General features: G+C 34.5%; 1 protein-coding gene across 7 annotated transcripts in view; it reads right to left on the bottom strand.

The window, feature by feature from the left end:
• CCDC178 (coiled-coil domain containing 178) overlaps nucleotides 1-23898 on the bottom strand; it is a 515084-nt gene that overhangs the window by 161220 nt on the left and 329966 nt on the right. For all 7 annotated transcript variants that reach the window (XM_050768096.1, XM_050768095.1, XM_050768092.1 and 4 more), the window contains one exon: nucleotides 17260-17409. In XM_050768096.1, coding sequence (XP_050624053.1) covers nucleotides 17260-17409 — 150 coding nt within the window. The remainder of the gene's footprint in view (nucleotides 1-17259; nucleotides 17410-23898) is intronic.

Below are 23898 nucleotides of genomic sequence, written 5' to 3'. Positions count from 1 at the left end.
TTCATTCAAAAATACCTTTCTGGAGTAGAATTGTATTGTTTGCACCACAAAGGTAAATGCTTGAGGGTATGAAAACTCAATTCTCTACATTGTGATTATTATGCATTATATTTCCATATCAAAACATTTTATGTATCTATAAATATGTATACCTACTATGTAACTTCAAAAATTAAAAATAAAAATTTTTAAACAAGCAAAAAAAAAAAACCTTTCTGTTCCCATCACATAAGCAATAACTTGACTAGATACAATATTCTTGCCTTAATTTTTTCTTTAAAATTATGTAGTTATTGGTCAGTCATGGTGGCTCATGCCTGTAATACTAGCACTTTGGGAGGCCGAGGCAGGCAGATCACTTGAGGTCAGGAGTTCAAGACCAGCCTGGCCAACATGGTGAAACCCCGTCTCTACTAAAAATACAAAAATTAACCAGGCATGGTGGTGCATGCCTATAATTCCAGCTACTTGGGAGGCTGAGGCAGGAGAATTGCTTGATCCCAGGAGGCAGAGGTTGTAGTGAGCTGAGATTGTGCCACTACACTCCAGCCTGGGGTACAAAAGCGAAACTTCATCTGAAAAAATATTATGTAGATATTTTTCTACAGTTTTCTGTCATAAAATATTGTGGAGATTAAGTCTGAAGTTATGTTCCCTTTGTAGGCATTGTATTTCTTCTAATGCATGCTTCATGGAATTACTTCTTTATTCTTGAAATTTATAATGTAGTAAAGAATCATCAGAGAAAAGCTCTAAGACCACCTGGCTTTTCATATGGGTGACCCCATGCCTTGCTCACACACAGGCATGCTGTGCTGCTGGCGGTTCTCAGTCCCGACAATGACTTCAGATGGACTTCCCCAGATATCCATGAGTGACACCTCCAATCCTAGCATTCTTAGGTAAGAAAGATCCCATCCATGTTAGCAGACATTGCTCTTATGAACATCAGTCTTCACACTTGAAAGGGGATTCAATGTGATAGTCCTTACTTCAGGCCACATGTTTCCAATATAGGAGGGTATTTGAGGAAAGGGATACCATAATTCCTCCCATTGCTTACTGCCACATTTCAGATGTCTCTCAGAAATGAGAGTTTCTAATTATCAGCACTCTGTATATTCATTTGTTTTTCCAAATGTGTTGCCTTTCTCCTCTTTGTGTGACATATTTGTCAGCACTCCATCTTGTCAGCATTGATTATTATAATATTCTCTATAATATTCTTTCCTTAAAACTTTCGAAACTTCTCTTGGGTTAATCTAGTCAGCTCTTGGTGTGTGTGAGGGGGAGGGGGCAGTAGTGCATCTAACCCTGTCATGCTACCATGTTTTCCAGAATATCAATCTCAGTATCTCTATCATCAAATTTTCACAGCAAACTTTGCTTTACTCTGTATTCTCTGCTAAATGCTAGCAGCTGCTTGGAGCTGCTAATAGGGTGTGTACCCTCACCCTTCATCTTTGTGTCTGTAGCAATCTGTTTAGGATCAAGATCTTCTGGTAAACACATGTTCTGTTGTCTGAGACAATGGGAGGGGATTTTAAAGTTCCTCTAGTGGGAGAGGTATTTATCTGCCTGAACTTTCACCATTGATTAGAAACATAAATGATCTACCATTTCCTGTGTAAAACCATAAACTCCCTCTCAAAAAATATTTTATTACTAAGCATTGGTTAATCATATTCATGCCCAATATCACAGGTACTACAAAATATTTATAATTGAAATACTTTTGCATTTAAAGAGAGACAGTTATACCCTGTATATGGATAATGAGTTGGGCATGGTAAAGAAAAATAATATAATAGAAGGAGAATAAGTCCCAGTGTCCTGGGTTTGAATGCTAGCTCTGGTTCCCACTTACAAGTAGAGTGGCCTAAAATTACAACAAAGTACCTGTTATAGGCTAAATAGTATTCCCTTTTATCCCAATTGCATATGTTGAAGTCCTAACCCAGATAGCTTGTAACATGACCGTATTTAGAGACAAGATCTTTACAGAGGTAGCCGAGCTAACAATGAGGTGATTATAATGTTCCCTAATCCAAAATGAGTGATATCTTTATCAGTTGACCTAAGAGGGAGTTTTTTGAAAAAAAAAATAATATAGATCGGCTGCTAGCTAGATTAATAAAGAAGAAAAGAGAGAAGATCAAAATAAATACAATTAGAAATGATAGAAAGGATGTTACCACTATCTCTACAGAAATAAAAATAACCATCAGAAACTACTACAAATACCTCTGTGCACACAAACTAGAAAACCTAGGAGAGATGGATAAATTCCCAGACACATACACCCTCCCAAGACTGAATGAGCAAGAAACTGATTCTCTGAACAGATCAATAATGAGTTCCAAAATTGAATCAGTAATAAATAGCCTACCAATCAGAAAAAGCCCAGGACCAGATGAATTCACAGCCAAATTCTACCAGGTGTACACAGAAGAGCTGGTACCATACCTACTGAAACTATTACAAAAAATTGAGAAGGAGGGACTCCTCCTGAACTCATTCTATGAAGCCAGCATCATCCTGACATGAAAACCTGGCAGACACACAACAATGACAAAAAGAAAACTTCAGGGCAATAGCATTGATGAACATTGATGCAAAACTCCTTAACAAAATACTTGCAAACCAAATCTAGCAGTGCATCAAAAGGCTAATCTACCATGATGAAGTAGGCTTCATCCTTGGGATGCAAGGTTGGTTCATCATACACAAATCAATAAATGTGACTCATACCAATAGAACTAAAGCAAACACATGATTATCTCAATAGATGCAGTAAAGGCTTGAAATAAAATTCAACATCGCTTCATGTTAAAAACTCTCAATAAACTAGGTATTGAAAGCACACAACCCAAAATAAGAAGAGCCATCAATGACAACACCATACTGAATGGGGAAAAGCTGGAAACATTCCCATTGAAAACCAGCACAAGACAAGAGTGCCCTCTCCTGCCACCTCTATTCAACATAATATTGGAAGTCCTGGCCAGAGCAATCAGGCAAGAAAAAGAAATAAAGGGCATCCTTGAGGAATCGCCACACTGTTTTCCACAATGGTTGAACTAGTTTACAATCCCACCAACAGTGTATAAGTGTTCCTACTTCTCCCCATCCTCTCCAGCACCTGTTGTTTCCTGACTTTTTAATGATTGCCATTCTAACTGGTGTGAGATGGTATCTCGTTGTGGTTTTGATTTGCATTTCTCTGATGGCCAGTGATGACGAGCATTTTTTCATGTGCCTGTTGGCTGTATGCATGTCTTCTTTTGAGAAATGTCTGTTCATATCCTTTGCCCACTTTTTGATGGGGTTGTTTGTTTTCTTCTTGTAAATTTGTTTGAGTTCTTTGTAGGTTCTGGATATTAGCCCTTTGTCAGATGAATAGATTGCAAAAATTTTCTCCAACTAGAAGTACCATATGACTCAGCCATCCCATTACTGGGTATATACCCAAAGGATTAGAAATCATCCTGCTATAAAGACACATGCACACGTATGTTTATTGCGGCACTATTCACAAGAGCAAAGACTTGGAATCAACCCAAATGTCCATCAGTGACAGACTGGATTAAGAAAATGTGGCACATATACACCATGGAATACTATGCAGCCAAAAAAAAGGATGAGTTTGTGTGCTTTGTAGGGACATGGATGCAGCTGGAAACCATCATTCTCAGGAAACTATCGCAAGAACAGAAAACCAAACACCGCATGTTCTCACTCATAGGTGGGAACTGAACAATGAGATTACTTGGACTCGGGAAGGGGAACATCACACACCGGGGCCTCTAATGGGGAGGGGGAAGAGGGGAAGGATTGCATTGGGAGTTATACCTGATGTAAATGACGAGTTGATGGGTGCTGACGAGTTGATGGGTGCAGCACACCAACATGGCACAAGTATACATATGTAACAAACCTGCATGTTATGCACATGTACCCTAGAACTTAAAGTATAATAATGAAAAAAAAATTTTTTTAAATTCTAAACTTTTTTTTTTTGTGAGGGGAAGGTGGTTGTATATAGAAAGACAAACTATTGAAACATAACATTTATATGGATCTCTGAGTGAAAAAACATGCAATGCAGAAAGGCCCCCTATTCAATAAATGGTGAGGAGATAACTGGCTAGAAATATTCAGAGGTTTGAAACTGGACCCCTTCCTTACACCATACACAAACATGGACTCGAGATGAACTTAAGACTTAAATGCACAATCCAAACCTATAAAAACCCTGGAAGATAACCTAGGCAATATGATTCTGGAGATAAGAACCAGCAAAAGTTTCATGTTGAAGACACCAAAAACAATCATAACAAAACCAAAAGTTGACAAATGGGATCTAATTAAACCAAGGAGCTTATGCACAGCAAAAGAAAACTATCAGCAGAGTAAATAGACAATTTACAATACGGGAGAAAATTTTTGCAAAGTGTGCATCTGACAAATGTTTAATACCCAGTGTCCATAAGGAACTTAAACAGACTTACAAGCCAAAAACAACCCCATTAAAAAGTGGGCAAAGGACATCAACAGACAGTTTTCAAGAGAAGACATACATGTGACCAACAAGCATATTTTAAAAAGCTCAATATCACTGATCATTAGAGAAATGCAAATCAAAACTACAATAAGATACCATCTCACACCAGTCAGAATGGCTATTATTAAAAGGTCAAAATATAATAGATGCTGGTGAGATTGTGGAGAAAAGGGAATACTCATACACTTGGTGGGAGTGTAAGTTCAACTGTTGTGGAAAGCAGTGTGGCAATTTCTCAAAGAGCTAAAAACAGAACTACCATTTGACTCAGCAATTCTATTTCTGGGTATGTACGCAGAGGAACAGAAATCATTTTACCATAAAGACACATGTAAGTGAATGTTCATTGCAGCATTCTTCACAATAGCAAAGACATGGAATCAACACAAATGCCTATCAAGGACAGATTGGATAAAGAAAATGTGGTGCATCTACACCATAGAATACTATGTAACCATAAAAAGAATGAGATCATGAGATCATGTCTTTTGTGGGAATGTGGATGCAGCTGGAGGCTGGTATCCTTAACAAACTAATACAGGAAGAGAAAACCAAATCTCACATGCTCTTACTTACAAGTGGGAGCTAAATGATGAGAACTTGTGGACACGAAGAAGGGAACAACAGACACTGGAGCCTACTTGAGGGTGGTGGGTGGGAGGAGGGAGAGAAACAGAGACATAACTAATAGGTACTATGTTTAATACCTGTGTGACAAAATAATCTGTACACCAAAACCCCATGACATGAGTTTAGTTATGTAACAAACCTGCACATGTAACCCTGAACCTAAAATAAAAGTTAAAAAAAGAAAAGAAGAGGAGATCTGGACAGATGCATACCAAGGGAAGACACTGTATTGACACAGGAAAACATGGCCCCCTACAAGCAAGGGAGGGGCTGGGAACAGATCCGTCCCACCAGACCATCAGAAAGAATCAACCCTGTTGACACCTTCATCTCATATTCTGGCCTCCAAAACTCTGAGACAATAAATGTCTGTTGTTTAAATCACCCAGTCTGTGGCACTTTGTTAGGGCAGCCCTAGCAAATTAATACAGTAGCTTTGTTTTCTAAGGAAAAATGGGAATATTCCCAGTTGTTTCATAGTGTTTTTATGAATTAAATAATAATAGAATACAAATGATAATGATATCTGTAATTGGTCAACATTTATGATATGGTTGGTGCAACTCAATGATTTACACGTGTTGTAAATGTCTAGCATGGTGACTGCCACACAGAAAAGTAAACATTCTACTTTCTCTTATTTATTGCAATGAAGAGACGCTGAAATAAAAATATACTGCAATAAGGAGGTGCAATAACGACATGCAAAAATATAGAAAGTAAAAAACTAAAGAGATAGCCCATAAAAGGAAAAATAAACACATTATAGGAAGTAGGGAAACTTGTCAAAGACTGTGTACAATAGAGGTAACAATCAGATATGGAAGTAGTAAGAGCACAGTCAGTAACTAGTGCCCAGGCTGAACAGAGGAGGATATATTTTATTGTAAAGTACTCTGTAGGTTTCTTTAGCCAGAACTGTCACAATGTGTCTGAGGTTTTCTTGACATGTGATCCCATAGCTTGCATAGTGACTATTATTAATGTAATTGTTTTAACAATATTAATAGTAAAGGTTATCATGAAGTCATACACAGCATTATGTTGACTGTTTTTTATTTTCTTTTTAGCTTTCTGAGTTAGTGACACATTATTGCAGCAAAACATATGTAGGGTCAATTCATGCTGAATAGTTATTAGAAACCATGATAACAAAAGTCATTACACTGCAGTTCAGTTTTGACAGTAAAATTTCTGCAACATTATCACAAATCCTCATGCATTAGTGCAATGATCCTTACTATAGTTTCATATTAGAATCAAAAGATTGCTGTAGCTTGCTTGATACAAAAAGTCAAGCAAGCCATATTCTTTTCTGCTTTTACAGATAACGTTTTGCTCTTTTTCTATGTACATCATTCAGACAGTAGCTTTGTTTTATATACTTTTCTCAATAACCTATGAGTACAGTGCATATATCTTTCTTTAAAATACTTTTTTTCTTGAAAGACCACACAATTCTGATATCCCATACCAAGGGAAATAACTAGACAAGGATTTTATATCTGACACAGTCTCACAAAACTCTAAACGCTATAGTCACTGCATTGTTACTTTTCTTTTTCTCAGATAAGGTATTGCCTCTGTGTATGTGTTGTTTTATTTGTTAATCAGTGATTTACTATGATGGAAAAGTACAAGGTTGTAAAAAAGAACATTTGTCATTTTCAGGATTATTTTGATAGGAAATCAGTGAGAATTACTCTCCAACTGACAAAAGGAAAGTATTTTTAATGTCTATCTGTCCACAATATTTTTTCATAGTCACTTATTAACAAACTCTTAATGGGTCACACTGTACCAGTAAATTGCTTTACTCAAGGTTCACTTCAAGAAAGCAGGAAAAAATTTAACTTGTGAATTAGTATCTAGTGAATTAGTTGAGGAACCTCCCAAAATCAATTTTCTTTTAGTAGAATCAGGTGTACACAGGTATTCACAGAATATGAATAATTAAGTCTGGGATGGTGGCTCACTTCTGTAATCCCAGCACTTTGGGAGGCCAAGGCAGGCAGATCGCTTGAGTGCAGGAGTTTGAGACTAGCCTGGGCAACACATAGTGAAACTTCATCTCTACCCAAAGTACAAAAAATTAGCCAGACATGGTGGCACGCACCTGTGGTCCCAGCTACTCAGGGGGCTGAGGTGGGAGGATCACCTGAGCCCAGGAGGCAGAGGTTTCAGTGAGCTGAGATCACATCACTGTACTCCAACCTGGGTAACAGAGTGAGACCCCCATATCAAAGAGAAGAATATGAATAATTAGAGCACAGCATGCAAAATATATTCTCTGGAAATTTGGGTACAGACAAAATCCCAGTTAGTTTAGTATAATTGAAATGATTGTGTGACTCACTATGTTACTAGAGCCTCTCATGATGTAAGAATCCTTTGAAAATAAAAATAATCACATCTAAGTTACTTGATATCTATTGTTTTAATTCACTCTTGGTTAACAGAAAGTGATAATTTTACAATGTGTTTTGATTTCATATCATCTTTCTTAATACAAGGTAATAAAAGTCATTCCTATAAGGATTCCATTACCACGGTTCAGGTTATTTCATAATAGTATAAAAATAATGATAATAATACCTGTTTTGATTCTTATTCTCTCTTCATACATACTAAACAATCTGTGAAGTATGCTACATAATCTCATTTAATAACAACAACAAATGTAACTGAAATATATGTAGAACTTACTATGTATCAAAGGCTGTTAGAAATCTTTACATGTATTAAATTAGTTGTCAGAAAAACTGTATCAAGTAGATTCTGCTGTTATTCTCATTTTACAGATCAGGAACCACAGGCTCCAAGAGGTAAATGACTTGTTCAAAATCATAGCTAGGAAGCAAAAGGGCAGGATTCAAACCCAGGCAGTCTGGCTCCATGCTACACTGTTCTGCCCATTTTATAATCAAATTCTTGTTGAAAACACCATTTGTGCATATTTTGGTAATGTTCCTTAGAGAAAAAGGGTATGAATATATTAAAGCTCTTGCTATATATTGTCAATTTGTTCTTCATAGGGAGCATTTCAAAGTACAATATCACCATTGGTGAAAGTGTCAATTTCAGTGCTTCCTCCAAAAACTAGATGTTATCACTGTAAAATATTATGCTAATCTGGTGGGTGCAAATGCTATCCTGTTGTTTTCCTTTCCTTTTTTTTTTTTTTTTTTTTTTTTACTATGAAGGATATTTTTCTCCCTTTTATTTATCAACTTGCTTTGTATTTTTTAAAATATTCAACAAAGACAAGACATACCAAGGCAATACTTATTTAAATAGTTTTTTCATGATTCTACTAGAGAAGTTATCTTTTAAGTGACAGAGAGTAGCACTCCATGTGGTAAAAATATTAAGTCCATGTTTGACACAGGTGTTGAAATATTTTCCCATAGTTTTAAACTCACAGACATTTAATTTTCATGTCAGCAAATTTATAAATATTCATTTAAGAAGATTTCTTCTTTTTCATGATGTTGATAAAAACTCTTCTCATTTCAAGATCAGATGCCTATTCAGCTACACTTTGTGTTTATATTTAATACTTGAGTGCATTTGTGGTTTTTGGCGTGGTTCAAGGTAGGATTTATTTGCAGTTTCCTGAAAACATACAGTAAGCCTTGCACCATTTTGTTGAAAAGACTATGCTGCATTTCTTTGCATTTTTCACATTTTTATACAATAAATATAGGCATATTAGGACTTTTTTTTGTAGCCAGTCCTTGTGATGCATTGAACTTTTTGTCATTGTTATGTTACAATTCTGGTAGCTTTATTATTTAAGAACAAGCTAGAACAAATATTCCCTCATTTTCTCCATAATCCTTTAATCTGTTTTCATGTTCCAGTACAGAATAGTTTTATCAGCATCCAAAAAACATTCTTTTAATTTGTTTGGAATTGCTTTAAAATTGTAACATGAAGATTCCAGATTAACCAAATTAAAATGTTGGGTATTGTTATGGCATGTGCTGTTTTATTATCTTTTCCATCTGTAAAATTTTAGAGGTTCCTTCACGAAGATTACAAATGACATATTTCATATTAGGTATTTCTGGGAAATTTTTGGCTGTTGTAGCTATTGCAAATGAGATCTTTTCATTTATATATGTGTTCTAATTGGTGTTTGGTGGTATAAGATTCGGATTAACGGCTGATCACAGTGGCTCACTATAATCCCAGCACTTTGAGAGGCTGAGGCGGGCAGATCACAAGGTCAGGAGTTGAAGACCAGCCTGGTCAACATACTGAAACCCCGTCTCTATTAAAAATGCAAAAAATTAGCTGGGCGTGGTGGTGGGCACCTGTAATCCCAGCTACTCGGGAGGCTGAGGCAGGAGAATTTCTTGAACCTGGAGGCGGAGGTCGCAGTGAGTTGACATCACGCCACTGCACTCCAGCCTGGGCAACCGTGCAAGGCCCCATCTCAAAAAAAAAAAAAAAAGGAAAGAAAAAGAAAAGAAAGACTTGGATTAATTTCTCTAACCCATGTGTCATTGCTGAGTCTATCCCTCATGCCTGGTCTTATACATGTATATATACATGATTTTCTACTGTGTCATCCTCTGTCAGTTTTACCTGGGCATTAGATTTCTTGCTATGGTGCTATTCCTTCATTCCTTAGGGCCTCTGCATGTTTTTCTAACGGATTATCATAATGTCTCTACTACTTCTACTTCTGTCCTCTCTACTCATAATCCATCCCATATTCTCAGGTTGCATACACTGTTTAATACCTAGTATAGACTAGAAGATCATGTTATAATCATATAATCACACTTCAATTTGATACAAGAAATGAGAGACACATATATAGACATATTAGTGGCCATAACTTGTATATGCAAAATATAGTTTGTAGAAAAGTGTTCTAGGTGCTTTATATTTAAAACATATTTTTATGCTTCAGAGAGCTGTTCAGAGAATTAAATAAGATTACATATAAAAGCTAACAAAGTGCCTAGCACATAGTAGTGTTTCATAAATAGTAATTATTAGTATATTGTTTTATACAACCATCCTGCTAGGGAGATATTAATATTCCTTATTATCAGAGGCTCATGGGATTAAATAAGCTGTCTATAGGTTTTCCATCTCACCTTAATGATGGTTAAATTTCGAAGAAAAAAGACATGACTAAAGAAAATATTTAGCATATAAATACACATTTTCTATATTAATACTTATTTTAATAAATGATTATAAGATATAACTCATAGATTTGTGAAAAGATGATTACGGAATGAGTTTTTCCAAATGTTTATGTCATTGAGAAGCTTATGCACAGCTCAAAATGAAAAAAATCATTAACAGATAATCCCACAGAATTGAAAATCAATTGCAGTTATAAGTCATGTAGTAGCTAATTAGAAAATATACCTATCATAAAAGTTGTACACAAAAATATTTTACTTGTTTTATAGTAATTTTTTAAACATAGGCTTTAAGTGATAAAAACAACGCTATTTCATTTTATTGCTCTACTACAGCATCAAAGAAAGTCAGCATTCTGGATATGTGTGGATTCCCAAAGAACGTATTTATCTGAAAATATTCAAAATTATTCTATGGCTTTATTGGTAATATAAAGAATACTTTTTTTTATTAAAGTTATATATCAGCAGAATATCATGAAAGTACAGTTTGTGACAAAGTTGCCTCTTATTCTCTGATGTTTTATATTATATATTATATTATATTATATTATGTCTCTCAATATATCTCTTAATATATATATTTTTATATATATCTCTTTATATATATATCTTAATATATATAAATAATATATATATTTTAAGAGAATAACATTTTCCAAGGTTTAATCTACTAAACACCAAGTCAATCAGTAGTAAATACTTTTCCTGAGAAGAAAGAATTCCAGGGACAATAGAAAATTCCGGGTTAACAGAGTTAACAGATTTCTTAATATTGAATTTCTCAGAATTTTAAATATACAAATGCATTTTAAATCTTTAAGAAGGGGATATAGTAAACAGTGTTTCATGTTATATATATGTATATACACATACACATGCACATTACATATATATGACAAGTAAATTCTCTCTCTCTCTGTATATAAAGGTTTATTAACCTCAGCTCTATTGACATTTGGGCTGGAGAATTTTGGTGTGTGTGAAGGGGAGAGGGACTGTCCTGTGCACTGTAGGATGATTAGCAACATCCTTATTCTTGGCTTCTGCCTTCTAGATGCCAGAGGCAACCAAAAATGTCTCCAGACACTGCCAGATATTCAGATATTCCCTGGGGAACAAAACAGCCATTGGTTGAGACACACACACACACGCACACACACACACGCACACATACACACACACACACGAAAATTTTATCTTAAATATTTTTTATATACTAGAGTCTATCACCACACTCAGTAAATCACTCTTAAGGTGTGGCTAATATTAAAAACAATCTGTTCATTGCTATGCAACTCTACCAGAAGAAAACCTCAAAATTGCATGAAAGATACACGTATTGAAAATTCTCTCAAAACTGGTATTGGACCGAACAATTGGTTTGATTTAAGCCAAATTTACTTCTTTAACGTCTTGGCCAGCAATAAACTCCCAGTATTGGTATTTTCCTCATGGAGTTTGGACAACAAAAGGGAGATTCATTGAGATAAAACAATAGACTATTAGCTGTCTACTTCTGTCTCGGGCATTACCAAAGCTCTTCACAGGTCTTGTGAGGAAAACTCTTCAGAGAAACAGGACAGTATAAATTTAATGCAAATTAAAGTGTGATAATGCCTTAGAACAAGTGTGTGTGTGTGTGTGCGCGCGCATTTTCTAAGAAACAGGGGCCAAAGCCATTTGTGTGTGTGTGTGTGTGTGTGTGTGTGTGTGTTTGCAAGTCCACATGCCTGTGTCTAAGAAATGGAAGCAGACACACTGATAGGGTCTTCAAATAGCTGTTATAGGGAAAACTATTATTTTATGGTTTTGCTACGAAAGAAGTGGATTTCTATCTACATTAAACAAGCAGACAGAAATCACTATCCAAGCACAGTTATATGGTGTGCAGGACAACAAGCAATACTAAATACTTATAAAAATGAGAATCAAACAGCTTTCATATTTCTCTAGGAAAATAACTTTGTTTATTGCTATAATTGACACTGACTCCTAAGCACATCGATACAAAGTGAGTATTAAAGAAAACTGTGTTGGAAAGTTGATGAGAAAATTTATATAATCTATAGATGATAGAATTTTTTGAGAATTTAATATAGAAATGTTGTCCAATGAGACCCAGGCAAGGTAGATTAAATAGCAAAAATACACAATTCTTCTCTTGGTGGGGTGAAGAAAGGCTGCTGGAGAGCTCTGATTCTACATTATTGTCTAGGAAAGAATCTCCTGGACTGGAGAGTACAACCTTCAGCACGGAAGCAGAAATAAGATGGCACATTTCTATATCTTCTATAGTATCTTTGTCAGCTTTATAGTAAATCTTGAAGCCAGATAGTGTTAATCTTCTAACTTTGTTTTTCAATATTTTGCTGGTTATTTAGTGTCTTTTTATATTTCATAAAAAATTTAGAATCATTTGATTGATATTCACAAAATACGTTGGGATTTTTATTGGGAATGTATTGACTCTATATATCAAGTTGAAAAAAATAATGGATATCTTAGCAATATTGAGTCTTCCTAGCCATGAATATGGAATATCTCTCCATCTATTTAGATCTTCTTTGATTTATTCCTTTCATTCATTTTGTGCCCTTCCTCATATAGATCTTATACATATTTTGTTAAATTCACTTAATTTGTGTGTGCATGTGTGTTAATATAAATGGCATTGTGTTTTAGATTTCAAATTCCAATTGCTCATGGCTGGTATTTTAAATTTCAAATTCCAATTGTTCGTTGCTGGTATATAGAACAATTGGTGATTAATAATATATTTTGAATAATTGAATGAATGGATTACAAATGTTCCATGAGGATCAGAAGTATTCCCTAGAGGCCAACACACTGCTGCAGAGTAGTCCTCTAATTCATGTCTCTGTGATTCCTTCACAGGCCCAAACCACTTAAAAGAGCCGCTTACATCTCAGCTATTGGTCCAGACAAACCTCCGAAAAAAATCATAGCATATGCTCATCTGCAGTTTATTGGAAAGAACATTTGAATGTGAGTAAAGAAAACTAAGTTCTAGGACAACATTTCTTCTACCTAATCGTGTATGTGGTAAATCACTAAGCTACTCTGGCCTCCCCAAGATTCTTCCTCTGTAAAATTATTTTTTAAAGAGGAGGGCAATATTTCTAAAGGCATTTCTAGTTCAAAAGTTTTACAATTTAGAATTATGAAACCTACCTATGATCCCTATAAAAATTAAATCTCCTCCAAGTAAACAGGTGGCCCTTTCCCCAGAAAATCACTAAAAAGTGGCTCCAATGAACTAAAATTACAGAAACAACTAGAGAATTAAATAATCTATTTCAGTTGAACACTAGAGATACCATATATAAATTACATGTTTTTTTCAAAGCTTTACATAACCTGATTAGCCATGTATAGGACTGTTTAATTAATGTTATAGTAAAGAGGTAGTATTATAATTTTGAAATAGATTAGATATAAGAAAAATCTGAATTTGATTCCCATCCCAGCATCTCCCTCTACTTGAGCAATCTTGTGTGACACTCAATTTTAGTTCTATATCTTACATTGGGAAAGATGATAAAAGTAATAGAAAATTCCCCAGGATTATTGAGAGACACTGAAAGATAATATTTGCAAACAATATAGCACAAATACTTTGTCCACATAAGTATTTGCTACGTGTTGGCTGATTCTGTAATAATTTTCATTACCTTAGTTTGAAAGCACTGGGATTTGTAATAAGGAAGTGTAAAGCTTTACAAATGGTTAATGATATAATTTTAAAAATGTATTTTAACACATTTTGGAAGCCATCTTGTTTTCAACCAACAGATCACTTCAGTATCTGCATGCTTGCTTAACTTACCTTTCTGTGCAGGCTCAAAGAATCTGAGGTGGCAATTAAAACAAATACATGGTGACTTCATCAAAACACCCGTGGAGTTTTTACTTTTAAGATAAAATATTAAAAATGACATATTTTTATAAAAAGTATTTGAAAGCTTCTAACGAAAATGTCTATATTCACATGGAAGTATAATCTGTTTTTCAGAGATTTTCCTTCATGTATTTCTAGTGTTAGTTTTAATTTTGACATCTAAGAAGTCTTAGATTAGATTATTTTCTATTGTTACCCATGAACAGGGCAAATAAGAATTTTGCACACTTGCTTTTGCCTCTTTCTGATTTTTAAAGGCAAAAATATCCATCACTACAAATTTTAAAAGTACAGGAAAGTATCAAAAATAACACAAGCAAATAAAGCAGACATAATATTAACACTAAGAGAAATACTATAGCATTCTAACATTTGAGACATGTGTATGTAAGATTGTGTTAAGTAAGGGGACATTATTTTAAATTTGTTTTACTCTTTCATTAGGTTTACTTTATTACTCTCGGCATAAAAATACAAAGAAGTATGAAAATGTACAATTTGTATAGAGAGAATAATAGTCCCTAAGAAACACAATAATTAAAATACAGTTATTTACCATGGCAAAAGGAATTCATGTTCAGAAGCAATGAAATTAGTCTAAAACAGGAAAAAGATGCACAAAATTCCTAAAAGTGAGATCCGTTTTATCTGACAAGGGAATTCAACAAGGGAATCAGAGACTGAATAGTGCTTTTGTGTACCCAAACGAAACTGGCCAAAGAACTAAAACCTGCATACATGGGAAATGCTGCAATATCAAGGAAATGGACTAAAATATTAAAGAGTTTTCTCATTTTTGATGGCCAAATTCCATCCTGTAAGCAGTGCATTAGACGCTAATGACATACGATTTCTCACTGACAGATTTAACAGCATCTATAAGGCCTCTCTGTCCATTGCAGCAAATTGATCCTACATGACACTGACAAGGGCAGCCTGCACTTAATGACCTCCATCGCTGAAGGATGGAAATGAAAAATGATTGGAAGTACAAATAAATCTTGAAAGTTTCCCTGAAACAGGTGTGCTAAAAGTGATTCGTCTGAGGGATCACAAACATAAACCCAATCTCCTAGCAATCTCCACTGTCTGTTCCTACTACAGTCTCAGTCCTTGTATCTTGCATCAAGATTTGCTTTAATTCCAAAATGAGATCAAGATAATTTTGCTCTTACTATGAAAATGTGATATTAGGGCTTTTTCTTAAAAAGCATGGGGTCTCCACGATTTATGCACGTATCGAATGTATTTGTCATTTGCCACCAAGTGATTCTTTATAAACTGATAAGTGTACATACAATTTATTTTTGTTTCCCCCAATTAGAAAAGGACATACAGTAAAGCCAATGATTATTTTCTCCTTCTCAATTATGAAAAACAAGTAGAACATATTTAACCTCAAATAAAAATGTCAAATGCATGAGGTGACTGGACAAATTCTTCATAGATACATACATGCCCTTTCTTTGAATCCTGCAAAATGGTTTGAGGACACTAAGATTTTGGTAGATAGTTGTATTATCAATTCTTTCCCAAACACACTTATTTCATTTTTTTTTTTTTTTTTTTTGAGATGGAGTCTCACTCTGTTGCCCATACTGGTGTGCAGCAGTGCATTCTCGGCTCACTGCCACATCCATATCTGGGCTCAAGTGGTTCTCCTGCCTCAGCCTCCTGAGTAGCTGGGACTTCAGGTGCATGCCACCACATCTGGCTAGTTTTTGTATTTTTAGTAGTGACAGGGTTTCACCATGTTGGCCAGGCTGGTCTCAAACTCTTGACTTCAGGTGGTCTTCCCACCTTAGCCTCCCAAACACTTGTACTTTGATGTATCTTCATGTTGCTATCATTTCAAGATTTTAAGAGAAAAATGCATTCTTCTCTTTCCCAATGTATTCAGAAGCTTTTACTCTCATGAGAGTAGATGAATGGGAAATAGGGAAGTAGATAGGGAGGATGCCAGATGAATGTAATAATTACTTACAGTTGTATAGCAGCCCTTAAATTTCAAAGTAACTTACTATGAATGGCTCTTTTTTATTATTTACCAAGTACCCTGTGAGGTAAATCTTATTTTATAGATGAGAAAACTGAGGTTGGAAAAGGCAACTTGCCAAGATCATGGAGCTAGTAGAACTTGCATTCAAATCCCACCCCCCTTTGCCTTCCCAACATTCCGTAATAGCCATAAGCATAGCACCGCTCTTCTAAACTACTGATTTATAATGCAACAATATGGGTGATACCAGTAGGAGAAAGGATTAGTTTGGTTTTCATGGTTACGTTGTCAAAAAATAATAACTGTATTTTCTGAAATTTGAATCCTGGAGGAAAACAAATATTCAAAGGAAAATATTTGTTCTTGTTACTAAGTATCTGGAGAACATAGAGGAAGTGACTGTATCATAACACTAGTAATGGAACACTTTCTTCCTTTTTGATTCATAGCATATTGTGTGCTTTACCTTTCCACATACCGTTACAGAAGATTTTACAAAATATATTTAGAATTCTCAATGATTTTCAGTAATTAGAGAAAGTCAGCTATTTTTTCAAGTTTCCAATTAATCTCCATATCTGATAAGAAAACAGTTACCAGAATTTGGAGCCTGTATACTAAAAAGACAATTTAGAGGCCTACCATGGGAAATCACCCACTCTTAGAATTAAAATGTGAAGACTATGATAATATATTTAAATCTACAAATAAAAAAATGGTTTTTCTGGTCATATTAATTAAAAGCAAGTTAGCATAGAATAGTAGATTAGAAACTAAGTTTTTCATTTCTCCAATATTCTTTCAAAATTCAATTTTAAAAGGTTGATATAAATATACAACAAACCTACACAGAGAAAATAGGCCATGTTGTGGAGTATCATCGTCAGATCAGAGGTACCCAAACTGACTACTTTTTACTTTTATAGTGCATATATGACATAAATCATTATCTTAAAACAGTTAGAAAAACCAATACCTGTTTCTTGTCTCTAATTGAAGTATCAAGTGATAGCTGTTTATCATATATAGTGAAATAATTGTCCTTTTCCTTTAAGAATGTAGTCTGTAGCTGTTGATACTCTCGAGCTAAACGCAGATTTTCTTCAAGTGAATCAGCTACTATTTTCTAGAAGATAAAAAAATATATAATTTAATTGCGTGTATATATATATACACAAATGCAATTAAAATAATTTGGATTTGTTTGAATTTTTACATCTTTTAAATTATCTAAACATGCTCTATTATGTATAGTAGAAGAATAACAAAATAACCAAAAAATGTTTCTCCTGATACCAATATCCTTTGTTGATTTAATAATATTCTTTTTTGATGCAGGCTTTTTTTTTTTTTTAAACATTAATGTGTGATTCATCAGAGTTAGTCTGACTTTTACTTCACCTCTTTTCACTGCCTTTTTCCTGAACTTCCCTCAATCATGTCTTGAAAAGTGCCCAATCCTGGGACCCTTGAATCAGCATCCCAGGAGCACTTTCACAGTTTCCTGTCCTCTTCTCTTTTTCTCTAGCCCTTGTGCTTAAATGAGTAGGTGGTGCCTTCTAGCTTAGAATTTCATCTCCATGAAGTTCAGAATGTTGGTACTCACAGAAAACATTAAAAACATAGATGAGGAAAGAGTAAGAGAGAATAGGGAACTCAAGATTTAGAAGCACCCAGCGTCATTGTTTATAATTAATACATTTTAGTTATATTTAAATGAAAGTTAAATCTGCTACTGTGAGCAGTTGAGAACTTTATAATGTCCTTCTCCATGACTAAATAAATATACATCAAATCTAATATAAACTCTTTAGAAAATAACTTTGCATAACTATTCATTGGCAAGTTCGGGGCTATCTATAATTTTAAATTAAATGCCTGAATTGAGTTTAGTTCCTGTTTTTTTTTTTTTTTTTTTTTTTTTTTTTTTTTACATTACAGAAAACTTACTCTGACTGCTTGAAAAATATGGTATTTATCAATAGCTTTAAATATTTTCAAACCTGTTAATCCAGTAATTTCTCTTTTGGGAATCTATTCTAAGCAAAATGCTTTATTCATTACAACGTTATTTATAATAGCAAAATAAGTTGTCAAAACATATAAATGCAGATTAATCATGATGATGATAATGATGATTAAATAACTAGATACAGAAATAACCATTGTGAAGCAATTAAAATTGTTTCTTTGTGAAAATTGCCATCACATCAAACCTTCAGTATAAGTTCTTAAAAAATATGTTGCCATGTGATAATGTGTATAGAGGATGTAATTCAGCAGAAAATTGCCTGTACAAATATTTCTGTATTTACACACTTGAAGATTTATTAAGGTCAACAAACATATTTCTCATGAAAGCCTGGTATCCATATTGATCCCTAATGATAAATATTATGTCATAGCTATCCTTCAAAAAGCCAAAATGACCAACTGAGAATCATTTTAAATGCCCTTGTCTTAATTCTGTCACAATAATTTAAAACTGCAGTAACTTCTATCTATAAACTTGCCTAAAATCACATTGAATTATCTTTTGTTAGGAGGACAAAGTTCTATTAATATTTTCCTTTGGTGGGGATTCTTTTCAAAAGATAGCTATACTAATTTTAGATATCATCATTAATATTAAAATCCAATCCTGAAGCGATTAACTTGTAAAATTGATAAATGTTCTACTTTAGAAAGGAATAGGCATCATTTTGAATATTTTGTTCATTTGCTTGTTTGATTAAATCTAAGCACAACTCTGATATCTGAGACATCCTACTTCTCAGGTGCTTTTCTTTCCATTTCTAGATGGCTACTATAAACATTTAATTTGAGAGGAGTGATACAAAGTTATGGGATTTGCATTTTACCTATTTAACGGAACTTAATTGGGGAAATATTTTATAATACATACTTTGCTCACTGTTTAATATGCAGTTTTATTTCTAAATGCATACATGTTCAATTTTTTAATGATACCAGTTCTTCCACTTTATGTATCACAATTAGAATATATGCCAAAAAATCAAATTGTGTAATTATGCCAATAAATCTTCAAAATGTTACATCAGTCACAATATTTTACATTATCATTTTCCAGTAATGAATATGTGAAGGATATACCAATTCACTACTTATTCCTGAAAGTCAGTGACCTTCAGATGTATAATGAAGTTTAAGTTTTATTTATTTTAAATAATAGTATTCATTCAACACTGAAAATGTTTTATTAAGTTTAACTGAGAGTCCACCTCACAACTTTGACTTGTTTAATTTTAACCAATATATTGTTAAATGTAAATGACACAAAGGGGGAATGATAATTATTGGTGGAAATATATCCATGGGAAATAGCCCATAAAAGGATAACTGGAATGCAGGATTCTTATTTTTTTCACTTCTTTCATTTTCCATACTATGACATTCCAAAAGGCCTAAATATATTTAACACTTTCTCAAAGATAGATTTATTATTATTTATTCAATTTCAATTATTAATATTTATTAAGATGGTAAAACACTGGGAAGATAGCTTGGTGAACAGAAGAGACGTTATGAATGTTTGTTAATAGTTTCCACATTGTCTAGAATTTATTAAGAAAAATATCTTGCTTGGTGATGGTTTGTTCTTTATTATCACAAATTTTTCTTTAAACCTTGATACTTTGGGGATATTACTGCTTCTTTTCCCAGTATTTTATTAGAAAATAAAGATTATGCTTGTAAGGACTGAACCAAATCTAGATTGTAAGTTCCATGAGGGATGAGACCATCATTTTGTTTGCCCTAAGAGATGTTGCACTGCGAAGATCTAACATAAGTAGGTGCACAGGTTTTTAGTAAATGAATGAATGCATGTACACACGTAATATTAGTTAGCAAATACATACATTGTGCCCTTTGGAAACACACATTTTGTTTTTCAACTTCTATGAAGTAACTGATGGGCAATATAACCACCATTATAATATGGCACATTCATTGTACTATTTGATACTGTACTACTTGAGAGGTGAAGATCTTAAGTATATAAAGATAAATCATACAGTATGTTTTTGTATTAAAAACTATTCTAAAGATAATCATATTGTCCAGGTTTAACAAGAATTCTTTATTTTAGGTGAATCATTGACTTTCAGAAGGTATGTGACCCTCATGAAACTATACACAGCATTTTTCTTGGGTTATTTAGTTAGCCCATGATCCCCAAAGTGTGGAAGAACCATTGCTAAGGAAAGGCTTGGCTTCCTCCTCTGTCAGCAAAAATGCTGAAAAATGGAGACAGGTTGAGTATTCAAAATACACCAATAGTAGTTCTACTCATTTTTCCCCCCACTTGACTTTTCTTGTTCTTTAAGCCATGGATTTCACTTGGACTTTTCCTCAATTTTCTCCACTTTTAGTTTATTTTTCCTTCTTCCCATCTCTCACTGGGTAAGTGGGGACTAGGGACTTCCAATCAGAGAACTGGTTCTTTTTGGGAAAAAATGTAAAGCCTGTATCATATTTCTGTTTCACTTTGTGATATATAGCAAAGAAATTAGAAATAAGGCTGAATTTGCCTTTTAAGATATAAATTCCACATAAAATGAATAACAACTGAGACTTACATACTCACCTTTAGAAGAAAGAAAATTACCCAGGATAGCAAATCTTTATTGTAACTGAATGTAAGATATTAACAACCCTCCTCTCCCTAAAAAGAATATGTCACTTTAAAAGAAGTTGATAAGCAATGGAAGCAAAAATGAAATAAAGTCAGGTACACTAACATAGCCAGTGCCTATCAACAGAAAACCTTCCTCCAGACCCAAAGCCTCAACCGCTTCAGTTCTGGAAACCATTCCACTCCCACTCTAGTATTAGTTATGCTGTGTTACATTAGCTTGATGACAAAATTGAGAATTAGAAAAAGAATCAAAGCTAATATTAGGGAGTGCTTACATAACCAGGAGCCGTGCTAGGAATGCAGTATTTACTGAATTTATCCTTGCAACAATGGTCTGAGACTTTATATTATTATCCTCATGTTACAGATAAGAAAGACAAGGCAGAGAGATATCAGTTGAGGCAAACTGTATTTTCCAAAAATGGCCACAGCAATATTTTCAGTCTCACATGTTTTTTCCAGAACCTTATCACTCCCTATCCAAAGGTACAGTCTATTTCTCCTTCCTTTGAACCTGGGTATACTTGTAGCTTTTCCAGCTAATCAAGGATGGTAGAAATGATGCTAAGTGACTTCCCAGGTTGGTTTATATAATAGAAAGCATACAGCTTCTGCCTGGCCCTCTTTTTGAGAGCATTCACCCTCAGAACCTGCCACCACATTGTAAGGTATCTAGGTCAGAGGCCATGTGTAGGTGTTTCAGCGAACAGTCCTAGCTCAAGTCTCAGCCAACAGCACCAATTGTGAGTGAGTGAGTCAGCTGAAGATAAATCTAACCCCTAGCCTCCAAGTCATCCAACTGATGTCCAGAAAGGGTGAAACAGAGACATGCTATCCCCACTCGGCCTTGTCCAAATATCTAGCACATAGAATCATGAGCACAGTCATTTTACACCATGAAGTTTTGGGGTATTTGTTATACAACCAAAGCAACTGAAACACCAGATATCTTGTGCAAGGTTGCACAACTATTAGGCAGAGGAGCTGGGCTTTGCATCATCAAGTCAGACTGGCACCAGATCCTGTACCCTCAACTGTCCAATATATTCCCTTCGTAAACACGAGCCAGCACTTTTAAATGCTATATGCAATTCAGTCTTCATAAAACGTAATGACATTAAATAATCAAATCAAATAACTGAATTCTGTAGTTCTAAGTCCATTTCTGCCAAGCAACTGTCTTATTATAATCTGGCTAACACAGCATTTTGACATAGATAAAACAGACCACTTATGAAAATTAAAATTTGGTTCCAGGCTACTGTCAATTATACATCAATATGGGCATATTGGTTATATATTGTCAGTTTCTTGTGCTTTTTGATCTACATGATTCCATATCCCATTATTTTATTATGTCTGATGCATTCCCTGGCAAGACCAAATGCATGGACCTTCAAAGTTGGGACCTGTAGAACTGTGGACTATGGTTGAATGCACTAGAATAATGCTATCCATGGAGATCTTTGGAGCTTCCGCCAGAGACACTTATCCTGGACAAAGTTTAAATCTATGTGAACTGTTATTTTTAAAATCAAAGGTGGACTAATGCCAAAGGAGATTACAAGAAAAAACCTTGATTCAAACATTCTAGAAAGGTGGTGATGATTAAAATATTTGCACTATACATGTAAGTGCAAAAAGTGAAATAGCTGTTTACAAATACCTTATTGTTAGTACAATCATCAAGGTGTCTATGACTATATGTATAGCAATGTGTCATATATACTCTTAATATAGGCATTAGGATCCAGTTTACCAGGCAGAGGGGCTAGGTCTTTCTTTAAATTATGTATTGTAAGAGAGCTGTCATCTTCTGACCCAGTTCTAACTCTCCCGTCCAGATGTAATTATCTGTTGCCATCTCAGCTAATCTTTTCTGATGATCTGTCTGTCATCCCCCAATTCTCAGTTTTTAAGAATTTACTGCAGACAGCTCCTTGCTCTGCATCTCACCAGAGCTCTGCCAGCTCTTGCTACCACATCCATATTCTTGCACAGACTGTACCACATTCACCTCAGTTCCCTGGTTGGAAAGAATGGACTTCCCACCAGAATCACCAGAAAACAAAAAATGTATTCTTAGTATTTATTGATTGATTTTACTCCAGAGCATCCTCACGTCTAGCCTTTTTTTTTTTCTTTTTTTTTTTTTTTGGTTTATTTAATCATTTGTTTAGCAAACCCTTGGTAAGTTTACTTTATGGATTCAGCTCTATGGCTAGGCCAGGAATTAAAAAGAAGGATAAGATATAATTCCTGTTCACCACGGATTACAAGCTATAGTTGGAGGAGGCCAAAGTGTGAAAAATTCTATTCGAATTACAGTGGAATTGATTCTATCAAGTGGGGGAACGGCATAAGCAACAAGCTTCGCAGAACAAAAAAAAAATCATTGACTTGAATCAGAAGATCAAAGCTGCCCCACCACATAGGTTAGTATGTATCTGAGCAAATTTGGAGGAGTCAGAGTCAAGAGAAGTATTTTCTTGGTCCCTTAGGAATATTAGATTATTGTTGCCTATGACTTGTGAATTAAACTCTCATAGATCAGGTTAAATGTTCTGCTGTCTTTTGACATTAGCATATGACTAACAGTGTAAACAATAAAATGTATCCACATATTTAGTATCCTATCAATGCATAGCATTACAAGTAGTCAGTTCCAAGCACCACTGTTTCAATAGTATATGATCCTGTGCACATGCCCATGCATTACACCATTGATCCCATCCCAGTGAATCCCTATAGTCCTCTTATATGCCCTTGGCACATTTCTGCCCTTCTCGAGCACTGGAATGATAGTTTTGTATGCCGTGAGGCTTTGATGTCCTTAAAGTAGGCATTGGTGCTGAGACTGATTCATAGAATGTACAGGGGATATATTTTAGAATAAACAAGACAAGGAGGTTCCAAGTCTCTTTGTGAGTAACTTCAAAAGCATCCCCCACTTTG

This window comes from Macaca thibetana, chromosome 18 (genome assembly GCF_024542745.1).
Source record: "Macaca thibetana thibetana isolate TM-01 chromosome 18, ASM2454274v1, whole genome shotgun sequence".
In the NCBI taxonomy this organism is placed as follows: domain Eukaryota; kingdom Metazoa; phylum Chordata; class Mammalia; order Primates; family Cercopithecidae; genus Macaca; species Macaca thibetana.
The sequence above is the reverse complement of the archived record's forward strand: the minus strand, read 5'-3'. Positions and strand labels throughout refer to the sequence as shown.